The sequence below is a fragment of the Pan paniscus genome, chromosome 23 (genome assembly GCF_029289425.2).
Source record: "Pan paniscus chromosome 23, NHGRI_mPanPan1-v2.0_pri, whole genome shotgun sequence".
NCBI lineage: Eukaryota > Metazoa > Chordata > Mammalia > Primates > Hominidae > Pan > Pan paniscus.
Genome location: NC_085927.1, coordinates 29,009,923 through 29,025,853, shown reverse-complemented (window position 1 = coordinate 29,025,853; position 15,931 = coordinate 29,009,923). Strand labels below are relative to the sequence as shown.

At 47.8% G+C, this 15,931-nt stretch overlaps 1 protein-coding gene across 6 annotated transcripts in view; it reads left to right on the top strand.

Moving 5' to 3' along the window:
• Positions 1-15,931, top strand: part of LOC100977781 (protein HIRA) — a 101,664-nt gene that overhangs the window by 30,980 nt on the left and 54,753 nt on the right. For all 6 annotated transcript variants that reach the window (XM_034949226.3, XM_034949221.4, XM_034949220.3 and 3 more), the window contains 7 exons: positions 2,832-2,927; positions 3,972-4,132; positions 6,419-6,586; positions 8,713-8,826; positions 12,397-12,467; positions 13,135-13,240; positions 15,215-15,430. In XM_034949226.3, coding sequence (XP_034805117.1) covers positions 2,832-2,927; positions 3,972-4,132; positions 6,419-6,586; positions 8,713-8,826; positions 12,397-12,467; positions 13,135-13,240; positions 15,215-15,430 — 932 coding nt within the window. The remainder of the gene's footprint in view (positions 1-2,831; positions 2,928-3,971; positions 4,133-6,418; positions 6,587-8,712; positions 8,827-12,396; positions 12,468-13,134; positions 13,241-15,214; positions 15,431-15,931) is intronic.

Below are 15,931 nucleotides of genomic sequence, written 5' to 3'. Positions count from 1 at the left end.
GGAGCACGGGGCTGATGGTTGGCCTGTGGGAAGGTTGGAATTGAGACAGATTGCAGTGATTTGTCATGGAAGGCCTCTGGACATGACCGTGGGGTGAAAGTAGTGGAAGCCATGGTCATCAGAAGGGAAGGAGGAATTTAAGGAACCAAGAGCCTGGAGTGTTAGAAGAATCATCCTCTTGGAGTCACCAAGAATGATGGTGAGAACAGTGGCCAGAAATGTAAATCTACAAGTGAGGGGAGGGTCTCCTGTGTGTGTAGATGCACCATAAAAAGGAGGTGCTATATAGTCTGAAGACAGAAACTCCAAACTGGGAGTTTAGGAGAAAATTATGTCATGTATGTGGATTTACTCAGCAGTGATTCTAAAGGATCATATCTGGAAGGATAAGAATGTTATGGATGAAAATATTCAAAGTTCCAGTGATAGAAACATCATGGGTTTGAGGGTAAACTCGTAACACTGAAAGAGGCTACAGTATACCTAAGAAGTTGGTGTGTTGTGAAAGGAGGCATCGCTTATCAAAATGGATTCTTCCTCACATGGAGCATAGTAACTGTTAAGCAGTTAGTGAGGAGAAATTAATTTCAATCCTCACCAAATACAGCACACACCAAACCAGATACTAAAGAGAGAAACATTCTAAATAACTACACAAGGAAAAAATAGAATTGAATATTTACCAGACCTCTAGCAGAGAGAATATTTTTCAAGGTTAACAAGGCAATAGAAGAAATCACAAAGGAGAATAACAGACTTTACTCCATAAAACTCCTACAGTATAAAAAAGTAGAGAGGTGAAATTTGCAGTTAATAGCTGCATTATATGTGTCTGTGGAGATTGCTAAGAAAATCCCTTCTCCTTTCTGGGCTCCCACCTAACCACATATTCTCTGTTCTAGGATATGGGCACTCCCCTGCTGTCCTGGCGTTTGCATGTGTGCCCCTCCAGGACTCTCAGTTACTAGAGAAAGTTGTTGTTTTCTTCATTTTTGTAGGCACTGCATTTATGTTGTTAGACCCACTGCCCGAAACACTTCCCAGTAAATGGTCACAATAAGTCAGCAAATCAGTCCAAAAAGACATTAGATAAGAGACAAACGCTTTCACTAATAATCTAATTAAAAATTTTAAATATAAAATTGTACTGAATAAATAAGTCGGAAGGGGAAAAAGTCATCATCCTCAATGCTAATAAGGGAGTTTTGAAGCAAACAGTCTGCATGTAGAAATGTAAAACCACAGGGATCTTGGAAAAGCAGTCTACAGTTTTATGAGAATCCAGACCTATGAGGATGCTCAGATATTCTGCCCAGGATTCCCACTCTGGGGTATGTGTCTCAGAGTAATAATCTGGAGTATGGAGAGTGACAAATACACACGGGCCCAAAAAACCAGAATCCAGTTAATCTTCAGTGTTAAATTAGGTCAATTAATAGTAGTGAATACTCTCAACCACATAGAATGCAGGGCAAAAAAGGAAAGAAGCTGTGAAGATCACATAGGCATTTAGAATACAAAATGTGAACCACAGCATGTGAGACAATTTGAAAAAAAAAAAAAAACCTGTTAAGCTGTTACTATAGTTTTTTTTTAACTGGAAAAAATACAATAGATATTTGGAATATTTTGCTTAAACCTCTTGTACAAAGAAAGGACTTGATAGCTATTACCTTGCTGCTATGTTTGTTTCTTCAACTCACCAATCATTCTTCTGTATACCTAGCACTGCACCAGGCGCTGAGGTTAGAGAAATAACTAAGACTGCGCCCTTCACCCCTGATGGCAGGATAGGCAAGGTTGGCACCATCGTCACAGCGGACCTTCATCAATGCCTTGGTGTGTGCCTGGCATGGTGTTGCAGCAGTTTATCACATTTAATCCTTACAGTGACCCTATGAGGATAGGTTTTGGGGTTTTTTGTTTCATTGGTTTTTTTGTTTGTTTTTTGAGACAGGGTCTTACTCTGTTGCCCAGCCTGGAGTGCAGTGGTGCAATCATGGTCACTGCAGCCTTAACCTCCCTGGGCTCAAGTGATCCTCCCACCTCAACTTCCTGTGTAGCTGGGGATACAGGCATGTGCTACCACGCCCAGCCAATTTTTTGTAGAGATAGGGTTTTGCCTTGTTGCCTAGGCTGGTATTGTACCTCTGGGCTCAAGCGATCTGCCCACCTCAGCCTCCCAAAATGCTGAGATTACAGACGTGAGTCCCTGCACCTGGCCTAGATTTTGTTTTTTAATCTGCACTTGACAAATGATAAAATGGAGTCACAAAGAAGTGAATGTGAATAATTCTGTTTGGAGGCTCCATAGCGAAGGAGTACTCCTGTCAGGGTCTGGGAGATGAGACCCAGTCCATGAACCAGACGAGGGCCTCAAGATGACTTGTGTTCAGTTGTCAGCAGCCCTGGAGTTCTAACTGTGCCAGGCATTCTGCCATGTGCTTTACCCACTGTGTCTCATGCTCAGAAGGCTCTCGGAGGAAGGCCCTGTTATGATTGGCAAAGCAAGTCAGCAGGGCTGAGGAGCATGCTCCAGGCCACAGACCCACGAAGTAGCAGGCTCTCATGCATGGGTGTGGTGCCATATGGTGCCCAAGCTCTGAACCATGCCCTCAGTTGCTTCGTCTGTAAAAGGAGTGAGGCACTGGGGTCGGTTAGATGCTTTAAATTTATGACCAATTGAAAAATTCTGGGGGGAGTTTTTTCAGGTTGGTTAAAAAATACCAGAGTGGTTATGATGGTCCCAGGTCCCAGGGGCACTGGCCAAGCTAATAGACAAGGGCATCGCCAGGTAAGAGATCTCACCAGAACCCTCTCTCTTCTTTCAGATGTGATGGATGTAGCATGGTCTCCCCACGATGCCTGGCTAGCCTCATGCAGCGTGGATAACACTGTCGTCATCTGGAATGCTGTAAAGTTCCCAGGTCTGGGGCCTCCTCTGACTGGTTAACAGCAAGCAGTACTGCCTGTCGGTTTCTGGAGCAGGGGTTGGGCTGTCTCCTTAGTCTTGGTGGCAACAGATGTGTCACAGTGGCCTAGGATTTATGTGTCTTGTCAGTTTTTCTTTATCAATTACATTTGTTTAAGCTTTAAAAAGAGATTCATGCTTAAGAAAAATGGTAACTGAGTGCTAGCATGGCATGCCACAGATCAGGAGGGTAATGGATAGGCAGCTGTTGTTGGGGACCCTGATGCTCCTAAACCTGCTGTGTGCACCCCCACCACTGGGCTCTGGGCTCAGCTCAGTCACCATCTCCTCTGTGAAACCCTTGAGCAGATATGGGCTAACACAAACCCAGTTTTGCAAAAGATTGATTTTTCTTATTCATTGTGTTTAAAGTCACAACAGATGGCATAACCTGGCACAGTGCTGCAGTTTATAACGAGTAAAATTCTTCTCATATTTCAGCTCTGTATTTGAAGTATGCTTTCCTTATGGATCCAGGTCATTTTAACTCTTTGAAAGCCACCAGCATGTGTGGAAACACTCAGTCTGGCTATGGAGAGGGAAGCTTTAGAGACCGGAGTAGCATTTGGATTACAGATCTATATGGGGTACCGTCGTACACACCTTTGTCTTCAGCCATAACTTATAAAAGACTCAGCCACAGTCAGGCCCTTTGAGCTAGTAGGCCTCCTCCTTATCAGGGAGCTACCAGGGAGGCTAACGTCAGAAGTGCTGGTGTCACAGCCCAGGAAGGGCAGCCATAGGCAGGGCCGCTAAATACAGATAAGACCTGGATCAGAACTAGCCCCTTGGTGCCTGCCTCCTTGATGCTGTCATTTCTTCAATTGGCTTTTGCCTTGGTGGAGATCAAATGAGGAGGCCCTTCTGCTTCTGTCTGGTGTGGGGGCTGGCCATGGCAGACTGCTGAGTCCCCTCTCTTGCATATCCATCCCATGGCCCATGGATTGCAGGTCATGTTTCCCTCAGACAACACCTCTCCACATTCCTTTTTTCTTCACAGAAATTCTAGCTACTCTGAGAGGTCATTCTGGCTTGGTCAAAGGGTTGACATGGGACCCTGTTGGTAAATACATAGCTTCTCAAGCTGATGACCGCAGCCTAAAGGTGTGGAGGACGCTGGACTGGCAGTTGGAGACCAGCATCACCAAGCCTTTTGATGAGGTAAGTGGGGACAGCTCAGGGAGCTGAGCCCCAGCAGCTGCCCCAGCCTCTTCCTGACTTCTGTGTACAGAGAGGGAGCTGGCCACGGGCCAGGCCACCTGGGGAATGCACAGAGTCCGGGGGCCTGAGCGGATTCACCAAGGCTCTCTGGGGTGGGACTCTGGCCCTAAGAGTCAGATAATACAGAATCCTTCATTTCTGAGACGCTGTTTAATTTCCAACTTTGAAATGAAAGGGATTTATAGTTTTGTTGTTTTTTGCTTTGTTTTGGTGACAGAGTTTTGCTCTTGTTGCCCAGGCTAGAGTGCAGTGGCACGATCTCAGCTCACTGCAACCTCCGCCTCCCGGGTTCAAGCGATTCTCCTGCCTCAGCCTCCTGAGTAGCTGGGATTACAGGTGCCCACCACCACACCTAGCTAATTTTTGTATTTTTAACAGAGATGCGGTTTCGCCACGTTGGCCAGGCTGGTCTCGAACTCCTGACCTCAGGTGATCTACCCGCTTCAGCTTCCCAAAGTGCTGGGATTACAAGCATGAGTCACCGCGCCTGGCCCGGATTTATAGGTTCAAAGTTGAAGTGAACCTTAGAGATGTCTCCACATCATTCTGTCACCCAGCTCACTCACACAGACGTGGATAAAACTGCTTCTTATAGTGTGGAGTTTACTCTGAGCCTCCCGCAGAGCAGCTTGTTGGGGGCCAGGGCAGGATGGAGGAGACTCTTGTGCCATCCTCGACTGTGCTGTGCTTGTTGATATGCACCCTGCAGTTCAGGGGCCTTTTTTCCTGGCTGGAGTTAGCAGTACAGTTTGCACATGTTTGGAGATCAGACTGCAGTAGCTTCTCTGGTATTTTAATCTCTCTTCCTTTATTTGAGTTCTGATTTCAAATGGAATGAGAGCTCAAGATCACCATTGTTCATTAGACATTTATTAAGTGTCTACTGTATAGAAGGCAATAACTGGGCACAGGGAAATAAAAGTGGATTGAGATGGGAGTCTCTCCTCTTGAAGCTTAAAGCCCCATAGGAAAGACAGGCATTCCCATTAGTTGCATGATAATGGAGTTGTCCAGAGTGCAGAAACAGCCCAGGAGAGGTGAGTGCATCAGGAAAGACTTCACAGAGCTAGGGACACATGAGGGAAGGTTTGCAGGAAGAGCACGCATTTGCCCACTGGTCAGGATGGCTGCAAAAGTAAAGTGATAGTCATATGTTCAGTTCTTCCCGCACAACACCAGCTCCTGGGCTAGGTATATGAGTACTGGTTTTTACCTTACTTAGTCTTGCCCTAAGGAGCTTTTGCTCCTTCTGGAGTTCCTCAGGGCTCTGACTGCCAGGCAGTGGGGTCCCATGAGGTGGACTCCTAGGGACGGCTTTAGGAGTGTCTTGAGTACCAGCAGGAGGTGGTAGTACTCTTCAGCCTCTACTGGGTGGGCCCATCCTTCCAGGTAGGGGGTGGTTCTGTGGCCTAGGCTGAGAGCTGAGGTGGGTGATTTCACTATACTCAGGCTCTGGTTTGTCATGTCCTGCTCTAGAGCTGTGAGGTCATGATCTTAACCCTTAAGTCTTTAGAGCTGCCCTGGGCCCACCTTGAGCTTCAAGGAGCTGGCTCTGGACCCATGTCATCTCTTTTTGCAGGAGGGATAATGTGGAGGGATGCTCTGCCTCAGCCCCCAGTCCAGATTGGGGGAGCAGTGCCTTTGTACTGTTCCTTTTATAGTTTATAAGGACGTTACAAACCTCTTCTCCCTTGCAGGTGTCCTCACCACCCTTTGGGTGAGGCAACAGGCTCAAGAGAGTAGGTGGTGCCTCACAGTCATCAGCTACATTACAGACACAGGCTTCTGCCAGGCTCCTGGGTTAAAAAGGGCTTTTTCTCCACCAGAGTATATCTTGAGGATGCTGTGCAGATGCCATGCTGTGGGTTAACAGGTGCTACACAGAAGAATTGGGTCAGTGGCCAGAGAGATTTGGCCCACGCAGAGGCTATGGTTCAAACAGGTAGCCTTCCTGCAGATCTCCTCAGGGCATACACTTCTGTACTATATTTCTTTGTTCAGCTCCTCTGGGGGAGTGTAGGATGCTGCAGTTTCCAAATTCATTTCACAGAGCCCTTTTTGGTTGGGCCATCTGGTGAGACAGAAGCTGTCAGTGTAGCCAGAAGCTTGGGGTGCATGCTCCACCATCACACATTTATAAATTGAAGTTTAACTTTATCCTCGAGGCCAGAGGTTTGGTCACAAAGGTGGCCTTGAGCTCCTTTCAAGTGCAGATGCTTCTTTCAGTGTGGAGGAACAACCCATGTGTTGCGTCTCAGCTGGTCACCTGATGGGCATTACCTGGTGTCTGCCCATGCCATGAACAACTCAGGCCCCACTGCCCAGATCATCGAACGGGAGGGATGGAAGACCAACATGGACTTTGTTGGGCACCGGAAAGCTGTGACTGTCGTGGTGAGTGCCCAGGGAACTAAAGGGAGATGGGCTCCAAGATTCAGCAAATATTAATTCTTGGTTTATTTTGAATAGTTATACTTAAATATTTAAAAGCTAATTTTACAAAATAGAGTATGTACTTGGTTGATTTATTGGCAAACTTTACATGTGAACATCACCAAAATCAGTCTTGGGTTAGGAACATTGTAGCTCCACATCAGCCTTTTACACACTCAGGTATGCTTGGGGTGCCCAAGCACGGTGCCACCCTCACCTGGCTCCAGTGAATACAGGTACAATTCTGGTATACCCACCAAGCACTGTGCTTGTCCCCACACCTGGCAGCATCAACCACAGGTGCAAGGCCATGCCATGGATCACTGAGTTGGGAGCTGCTGCCAGATCTTGCTGCGGCAGGTGAAGAGCTCAGAGGCGTGAACTGCTGTCAGTCCTTAGGCATGAGAGTTGTCTGGCCACTCGTCTTATGCTTCTCCATGACTTTAATTAAATAGTGTCCTGACAGAGCCCAAGGCAAGCTGTTAAGTAGTTGCGAATAATCTGTGAGAACCAGGATTTTCTCAACACTGGGCAGCCAAATAAAATAAACAGATTGGTGGGCTAAGGTTGATAAAAGTGAAGGATCATCCAAGACCCTGATGAAAATGGACTCACTTTTGCCCATGTTTAAATAGATAATAAGTATCAGCCGGACACGGTGGCTCATGCCTGTAATCCCAGCACTTTGGGAGGCTGTGGTGGGCGGATCATGAGGTCAGGAGTTCGAGACCAGCCTGACCAACATGATGAAACCCCGTCTCTACTGAAAATACAAAAATTAGCTGGGCATGGTGTCATGCGCCTGTAATCCCAGCCACTCAGGAGGCCGAGGCAAGAGAATCACTTGAACCCGGGAGGCGGAGGTTGCAGTGAGCTGAGATTGCGCCACCGTACTCCAGCCTGGGCGACAGAGCGAGACTCCGTCTCAAAAAGAAAATTAAAAAAGATAATAAGTATCATATATTGTACCTTAAAACACAAATTTTATATGAATAAAATATTACTTATTAAATTTTTTTGTTTTGGAGTTCATGTAGGGTTTTGTTTGAACCAGAGCTTTGTTGCTAAAGTCTTTGGAAATCAGTGCTTCATGGTTAGTGCTCTACGTGATTCTCCCATGCAGTCCTCACAACCACTTTATTAGCAGCTCTGGGAGATCACGACGCCTGCCTATGACTCACAGAGCTCCCAAGGCCCTGCAGCCTCATTGGTGTTAGAGACAGCAAGCCCAGGGACACGCCTCTGAGTTCCATCTTCTCCAGTCTCTGTGCACCCCGGCCATTCCTGCCTGCCCTCTGGAATTAAAACATCTCTAGGCTACCTGACACCAGGCTTTCAGGAACCCTCCTTCCTCTGCCCTCAGTTGTCCTAGGTTGGGGATTCCCAGAGCGCCCACCCCTTTAAATCCAGGAGGGTGTTTGGGAGCTCAGTGAGTGCTTTCATCCTTTGCAGAAACAAAGACAAGTTACTCTCGGGGTAGTTCCCTGGACTAAGCAGCCAGCTAAGCACCTTTGTGTGATATTGCCATGGTCACTGGCCCAGGGAGATCACAAATGACTCTCTGACTGAGCAGATCTCTGCTAGACGGTTATGACTGAACAACAAATGCAGTGAGGCAAGAAGGAATTCAGAGATTCACACCCCTCCTGCCCATCCCCTTGGCCTCCCTTAGGAGATAGGGTGTGAGTAGGTCTTTGTTTCTGAAGCCCCCTTGCAGGCTCAGCTTTTCTGCAGGTCCTAGGGCTGGCCCTGCCAGGCTGGAGGGAATTGAGAAGGCTAGTTTCAGTAGCTACGCATCCCTTCTACTTGGCAAGCTCCAGAAATGGAGAGTTTGGTAGCTCTAGTTTCAAATCTGCATTTCCCAGCTTACTCATTTGGTGCCTCCGCACATACTTTCTGACCTCCCTAAGCTTCCTTTCCATCATCAGCCAGATGCCTCATAGGTGGTCAGGAAGATGAAATGCATGCTTAGTGCCTGGGCTCAGAGAATGTCTGTGGGAGACTCCCTTCAGTGGGCTGGGACTTGGGCACAGGGGACATGCCTGATGCTTGATTAATTATTTTTAACATCTGTTATTTGGCTTTAGAAATTCAACCCAAAAATCTTCAAAAAGAAGCAGAAGAATGGGAGTTCTGCGAAGCCCAGCTGCCCGTACTGCTGCTGTGCTGTTGGCAGCAAGGACCGCTCGCTTTCTGTCTGGGTGAGCCTGCTATCCTGAGCTTTTGTTGCAGAACGGGAGGTGTAGGTTGGTAAAGTAGCAAGTGGAGGAAAGAGACCTGCTTTGGGTGATGCTAAGAGTGTATTTCTATTCTGCACCTGGGGTCAGCCCCTCCTTGGAAGCTCACAGGCTCTCCTACTCTCCCAGAAGGAAGTGCTGAAGACTGGGTCTGTGCCCAGCCAGGAGAGGCCACCTTGACCCCCAGCTAGACCAGCTCTTGTGTCCAGACTCAGGCAGCACCCTCAGTGGTCAATGCCATGAGCAGCATGTTGGGCTTGCTTCCTATTAGAAAAATCTTTATATGGCTGGGCGCGGTGGCTCACGCCTGTAATCCCAGCACTTTAGGAGGCCGAGGCGGGCGGATCACAAGGTCAGGAGTTCGAGACCATCCTGGCTAACACAGTGAAACCCCGTCTCTACTAAAAATACAAAAAATTAGTCGGGCGTGGTGGTGGGCGCCTGTAGTCCCAGCTACTCGGGAGGCTGAGACGGAGAATGGCGTGAACCTGGGAGGCAGAGCTTGCAGTGAGCTGAGACCGCGCCACTGCACTCCAGCCTGGGCAACAGAGCGAGACTCCGTCTCAAAAAAAAAGAAAAAGAAAAATCTTTATATAAAGTGTATTCACCTGAAAGGTACAGCTTGGTGAGTTGTCATACATGTTTACACACCAGTGTCATCACTGCCTAGAGCACTCCTTTTTGTCCCTTTGTCCCTCCCCAGTCAAGACCTCCCTCACCACCAAAGCAACCACTCTAATGGCCTCTGTTACGCTGATGAGTTTTGCCTGCTCTTGAACTTCATATAAATGCAATTGTGTGGTACTTGCTTCTTTGTGTCTTCATTTCTTTTGCTTGGCACAGTGTTTTGAGATTCGTGTATGTTGCTGCACTTAACAGTATTTTATTCCTTATAATTTCGGTGTAGCATTCCACTGTATGAATACACCACAATTTGTTTATACAGTCTCCTGTTGATAGACATTAAGATTGTTCCAGTTTTGAGATATTATGACTAAAGCTGATATGAACATTCTTGTATAAGTCTTTATGTGGACGTACGTTTTCATTTATGAGTACATACCTATGAGTAGAGTTCTAAAATTAAAAAAAAAACAAAAAAATAGTACCAAGTGTCAGCAAGGACATGATAAGCTGGAACTGATACATTGCTGACACGTGTTGCTGACAGGTGTTTACGCTGGCATGAGCACTTGGGAAAACTGTCTGGCAGTTTCTACCACAGCTAAGCATATGACCTAGAGCACTTCCACTCCTAGGCATACAACCAAGACAGATAAGTGCTTATGTCCACAGAAAAAGACACACAGAAAGCTGACGCCTCTATTAATTAGTCCATTTCACCCCTGGGTGATGCTGTGATGGATAAGGTTGTGAGCCTAGTACTCCTCACTCGCTGGATCCCCTGAGATGAGGCGATGTCTTCAGCTTCTTTTTTTTTTTTTTTTTTTTTTTTTTTTTTTTTTTTTTTTTTTTTTTTTTTTTTTGAGACAGAGTCTCCCTCTATTGCCCAGCAGGCTGGAGTGCAGTGGTGCAATCTTGGCTTCTTGGGTCACTGCAACCTCCGCCTCCTGGGTTCAAGCGAGATTCTCCTGCCTCAGCCTCCTGAATAGCTGGGATTATAGGCCACCACACCCGGTTAATTTTTTTGTAATTTTAGTAAAGATGGGGTTTCACCATGTTGTCCAGGCGGGTCACAAACTCCTGACCTCAGGTGATCCGCCCGCCTTGGCCTCCCAAAGTACTGGGATTACAGGTGTGAGCCACCACACCCAGCCCGATGTGTCTTCAGTTTCATTGTTCCCCTCACCTTCCTAACTCAGTGCCCTCTACAGAGCAGGTTCTCAGCAGATATACTCAATGGTAGTTGGCGAGTGAGAACCCAAGGGTAAGAACTGTGGCGGTTTCTAAGTGAGGGCTCCTGAAGGGTTAAGTTTCTCACTGCCAGGGGCTGGTGTGCTGTGACCTGACTGTGTGGTAAGAGACACCTCCGCATGCAGTGCAGGGAGCAGTCTTGGTGCTGAGCATCAAGGTGCCAATATATTTAAAGTTTGTTAAAGCAAAGTGCACACACATTAATTTTTTTTTTTTTTCATTTTGTAAAAAAGTGTCCGTATAAGCAGAGCAAGTTGGAAGTTCTGGGTTTGAAGGTTATCCTCTGGCTGCATTTATTAGTTTGGTATAGAGAAATATATTACTGTGTGCGTTGTGATTTTTTTTTTTTTTTTTAGGCCAAGTATTCACTTAACACCCATTCTGGAACCTGAACCACAGTACCACAGATTGCCGTTCAGGGGACCTTCCCTGTTTCCTCCCAGCCAGAGGCCCTGTTTGTGGCGCTGCAACCAAAACATCACTGACTATGATGCCCATATTTCTTAGAATGCTCAGGTTAGGCAGTCACACGGCCTGTAGATTTCTGAGGGGTCTGTAGGCACATTTATGAGAGGAGGGACAAGGCAGCTTTTTCTAGAAGTGGAATTAAGGTGGAGGCGAGATTCTTAATGTGGGTTCCAGATCGTTCAGACTTCAGCCCCCTCTCCACCACTAGGGTAGACACAGCTTCTCCTTCCCCACATAGCAGTCTCAGGCTGCACTGGGACGCTCAGCCCCACAGCCTCCCAGAAGCTGCAGCAGCACCTATGGGAGCCCACCATCCTGTGAGGAAGTGTGTTTCTTCCCAGCCCATTGTCCTGCAGTTCAGGGCCAGCCAGCAGGGTAGCCAGGCACTTGTGCACAAGAGGAAAGGCCTACCATAGTTGTGGGAACGTGGAGTCAGAGTGTATGCCAGCAGTTGAGTGACTCGATAGAGAATATGCACAGTGCATGCTATGCAGTCATCCAGAAGAGACTTTTACAGGATATTTAATGACATACTTATTGTGTGTTAAATGAAAAAACAGACACAACTATGAAGAATAAAATAAATTCTTACTTTGAAGAATAAAATAAGTATTTGCACAAAATAGAAGATAATAATTCATCAAAGTATTAATAGTCGGTAACTGGGCCCAGATTAAGGGCCCAGGTGTGTATTTCTGTACTACCTACACATAGTGTAGAATGAGCCTTGGATAAATGTGTACCAGAGTCCCTTGGGCCCAGGGAAGATGTGTTGTGTTCTCTCTCAGGGTGCCTCATCCCCTGTCTAGGCTTTGGCATCGTGTCTCCTGCTCCATAGACCCTCTCAGAGGTCCACCCTGGGGCTGTCCCTCTGCTCCGACCATAGCCCTTCAGAAACCCACTCCCACTCTGCCTTCTCTGTTGCTAGTTATCTGTGTATAAAGCTATTTCCCCTGTCAGACCACAGCAAGCGCTGGAGGCAGGGTCCACTCTAGGTAGCATGCACATTTTTGGCAGGCTTTGGTTCCCACAGTTTGGGATCTCTGCAGCTGCAGTTTGAATAGAGTTGAAGATGCCTTAAATATCAGCAGCCACTTTGACCCAGGCTTCTAGGTTGGTTATGTTAACTGAGCTGAATACAGAAGGGGATTTCAGTAATTTCATTAACCTTGACTGTGTCTTTCCTTCCAGCTCACATGTCTGAAACGGCCGCTGGTGGTCATCCATGAACTGTTTGACAAATCCATCATGGATATTTCCTGGTAAGGTGGATTCTACTTACAGGAATAGGTTAAGAAAGGAGAAGCCACACATTGGAACATGAGGCCTTCTGAGTGTGACTAGGGTCAGGTGGCCAGTGGCCCCTCCCCAGGTGTCATAGTAGCGCAGACCAAGAGTGCTGTTTGCATGCGATTTGGGAACTGGCAGCGGTGTACCTGCTGCTGCGAGAATGTCCTGCCTGTGTAGAATTTGCCACTGGAAAATGCCTTTTCAGGATTTGTCTAAGACGAGGAGAATGACGTGATCCTAGTATGTTCCACTTTACTCCGTCAGTGCATGAACCAAAGTCAGAAGCACATTTTCTGCTTCTCAGTGACCTGATTTATATGTATACTTTGTCAAGTTTTTTTTATTTTAATAGTTTCAAAAGTAAGATAAGTAAAATTGAAAATTCTTACAGAACATATGGTAAAGGAGATACTTTGTACACCTGCTTAGAGCTAAAGAACACCAGGGCCCTTTGGGATACAATTGTCGCTCCCCCCCTCCCCCGCCCAGGCCAAAGAAGGGAACCAGGCCACAGAAGGGAACCAGGAGTTTCCAGCATCTCCCTAGAACACTGCCCACCATCCTCACAGGCCAGCTACTGCGGCACATGTGTCTGCCTGGGGCTCTTGCTACCAGGCTGCTGATGGCCATGTCTTTCAGGACTCTGAATGGGCTGGGCATCTTGGTATGCTCTATGGACGGCTCTGTGGCATTCCTCGACTTCTCCCAGGATGAGCTTGGCGATCCCCTGAGCGAGGAGGAGAAGGTAGGCTGATGGCTCTTGTGCTGCTGGGTGCTCTGTGGCCATTGCCACAATAGCTCTGAGAGACCCCTTTGACTACACCCTCTTCTTGTGAGTTACAGAGACAAGTCATTTCTTAACATGTAATGGGGTATTCATCTTTTATATCTTGTAATCCTTCTTTACAAAATAGATTAATTAAAAAACGAGTCCCCATTTCAGAAATAAGTCCTGGAGTTAAGAGTAGAACTATTTTAGGCATCTCTTTTTGAGCTGATAATAGGCCATCCACTGGGAGGTTTTTGCCCTGGGAAAGAGCTGAAGTGACTCCTCAGGGGCCCCTGCTCATGTCACTTTCACCTTCATGGTAGTAATATTGGTCATTTCTTAGAACGCATTGTCTGCCAGGCTCTGGGAATGTGTTTTGCACATATGATTTCATTTAAATTGCACAAAACCCTTCAAGGCAAGGCTCATCCATTTCGTGGATATGGAAACTAAGCCTCAGAAAATAGCATGGCTCTTTGCCCAGACTGTATGTGACCCTTAGGTCAGAAGAGTGAACAAGGCCTGCTGCCTCCGGGCCAGGCTGCCTCCCCTCTGTGCTCTGCTGGGGTGATGGGGTCTCTGTGCCCTTCTGCCAGGCTTTGAGAAAAGCCCTGCTTCACCTACCAGAGGCTTAGAAACCTGCCCCCACTTGGTGGGTTGTGTGTATGTGTCTGAAGGGAGCTCTGTGAAAGCCCAGAGCAGGCTGGCAGCTCTCCTCATGACCTTATTTGCTGGTGGAAGCTTCCTCTTAACCTACAGTGTGACCTCCCCACTAAAATGTGAACCCCTTTGGGGGAGAGGTCTGCCTTCATGACTACACTTAGAATGGGGCCTGCCACCCCATCATTTTTCCATGAAGGAATGAGTATCTCAGAGGCCTCAGGTCCTCCTCCAACCTTGTCACTGTCATCAGGTACCTGGGATCACTATGCACTCCCTTGGAGTCACTCTGGGAGCCTAATAACCCATCTGCTTACCATTTCCCAAGTCAGGCTGGGACTCCATGTTGGAGGAACACTAGGGAAACCCTGGCCAAACACTGAATTCTGCTTCGAGATTCCAGGGGATAGACTCAGGAGAGAAGGGCAGAAGCCAAGATGGCAAGAAAAGGAGGTTCCTGGCCACATTCAAGCCCTGCAGGAGCAGGTCCCAAGGCACCTCTCTTGGAACGCTGCCTCTTAACCCATGCTCTGCTGTAAAGCAGATGTCCTGTTAACCACAGTCCCTGTTCTTGAGCAGAATCCCACATTGGACATTTGCACATCCCATGGAAGTCTGTTCCTCATGCACTTTCACGTACAGCAGTCACTACAGTGTGCTGGGGACACCATCTCTGCTCTCATGAGGCTCCTGTCTAGCTTGTTAGGGCACAAGACTATGAGGGCCTAGAAGGAGGGGAGTATGATGACATACTAGGAGGGGTGGGAGTAAAGGAGGCTCCCCAGCCCTGCTGTGCCAGGTCTTCCCATACTCTTAGAGACACTAAGCAGGCCAATGGGGACTTCCAACCACAGGGCTTATGGCTGCAGATGAGCTGTGAAAGTAGACTTTTGTTCTAGGATCTGATTCCCAAAATCATTTGGGTCCTAGGAGTGATTTAAGAGCCTTAAGTTAGCACCTTGAGTATCTTCCTTTCCACTGAAGCACTGTGGATTGTCATTTGTTCTCCACCAGACTGTGGGGCAGGTGTTGTCTTGTTGGCTATCTCATTTACTGTCATCCCAGCTACAGATACAAGGGAGGCCATAAAAATCAAGGGTGGGCATGAGACATCAACAGAGCTGTCGAATGAGGGACAGGCAGAATAGGATGGGAGGCGATGGGGAGTTGGCCTTGGGTCCCTTCTCCACTCAGAGCCAGGAGAGCCCTGCTGTAGTTTGCCTGCTGGTGGGCAGCACTGGCCACACTGGCACTCACGCTGGCATGTCATGCCTCTCCTTGCTTCCCCAGAGCCGCATTCACCAGTCCACCTATGGCAAGAGCCTAGCCATCATGACCGAGGCCCAGCTCTCCACAGCCGTCATTGAGAACCCTGAGATGCTCAAGTACCAGCGGAGGCAGCAGCAGCAGCAGCTGGACCAGAAGAGTGCTGCGACCAGGGAGATGGGCTCAGCCACCTCAGTCGCAGGCGTTGTCAACGGGGAGAGTCTTGAAGATATCAGGAAGGTGAGAGCCCTGCCTGGTGGCGCTAAAGACATGGACATATGCCCAGGGACAGGGTGAGGGGCAGACACCGGTGGTGGTAAGGAAGGGGTTTGTTTAGAGTGGTACGGGATCTGTGGGTTAGCCAGCCTCGGGCCTGTTGGCCCCTTGCCCACTGCTGCATGATGCAGTAATGGGGCCTGGATCCTCTTTATCAAAGGCCTCCTTATCCCCAGGAGCCCAGAGGAGGTCATCTCTTGTAAGAACTTACGAATTTTATCCTGCTGGTCTTTCTAGGAAATCCTAGATGCTAACAACAGTGGATTTCAGGCTCTGCCCTTAGGAGACTTCTATGGGCTCCCCCTTCTTCATCTGGAAGCCATGTTTGATGAGAAGGGGTTGGAAATGGGGCAGGAAAAGGGTAGGGAACGTTATTGCCTGGGGAGTATAAACCATCTCCAGGAGCCTATGTAGGCTGACAGACCTCCTCCAGGCAATTCAGATATAAAGTATGAGAGAAAACCC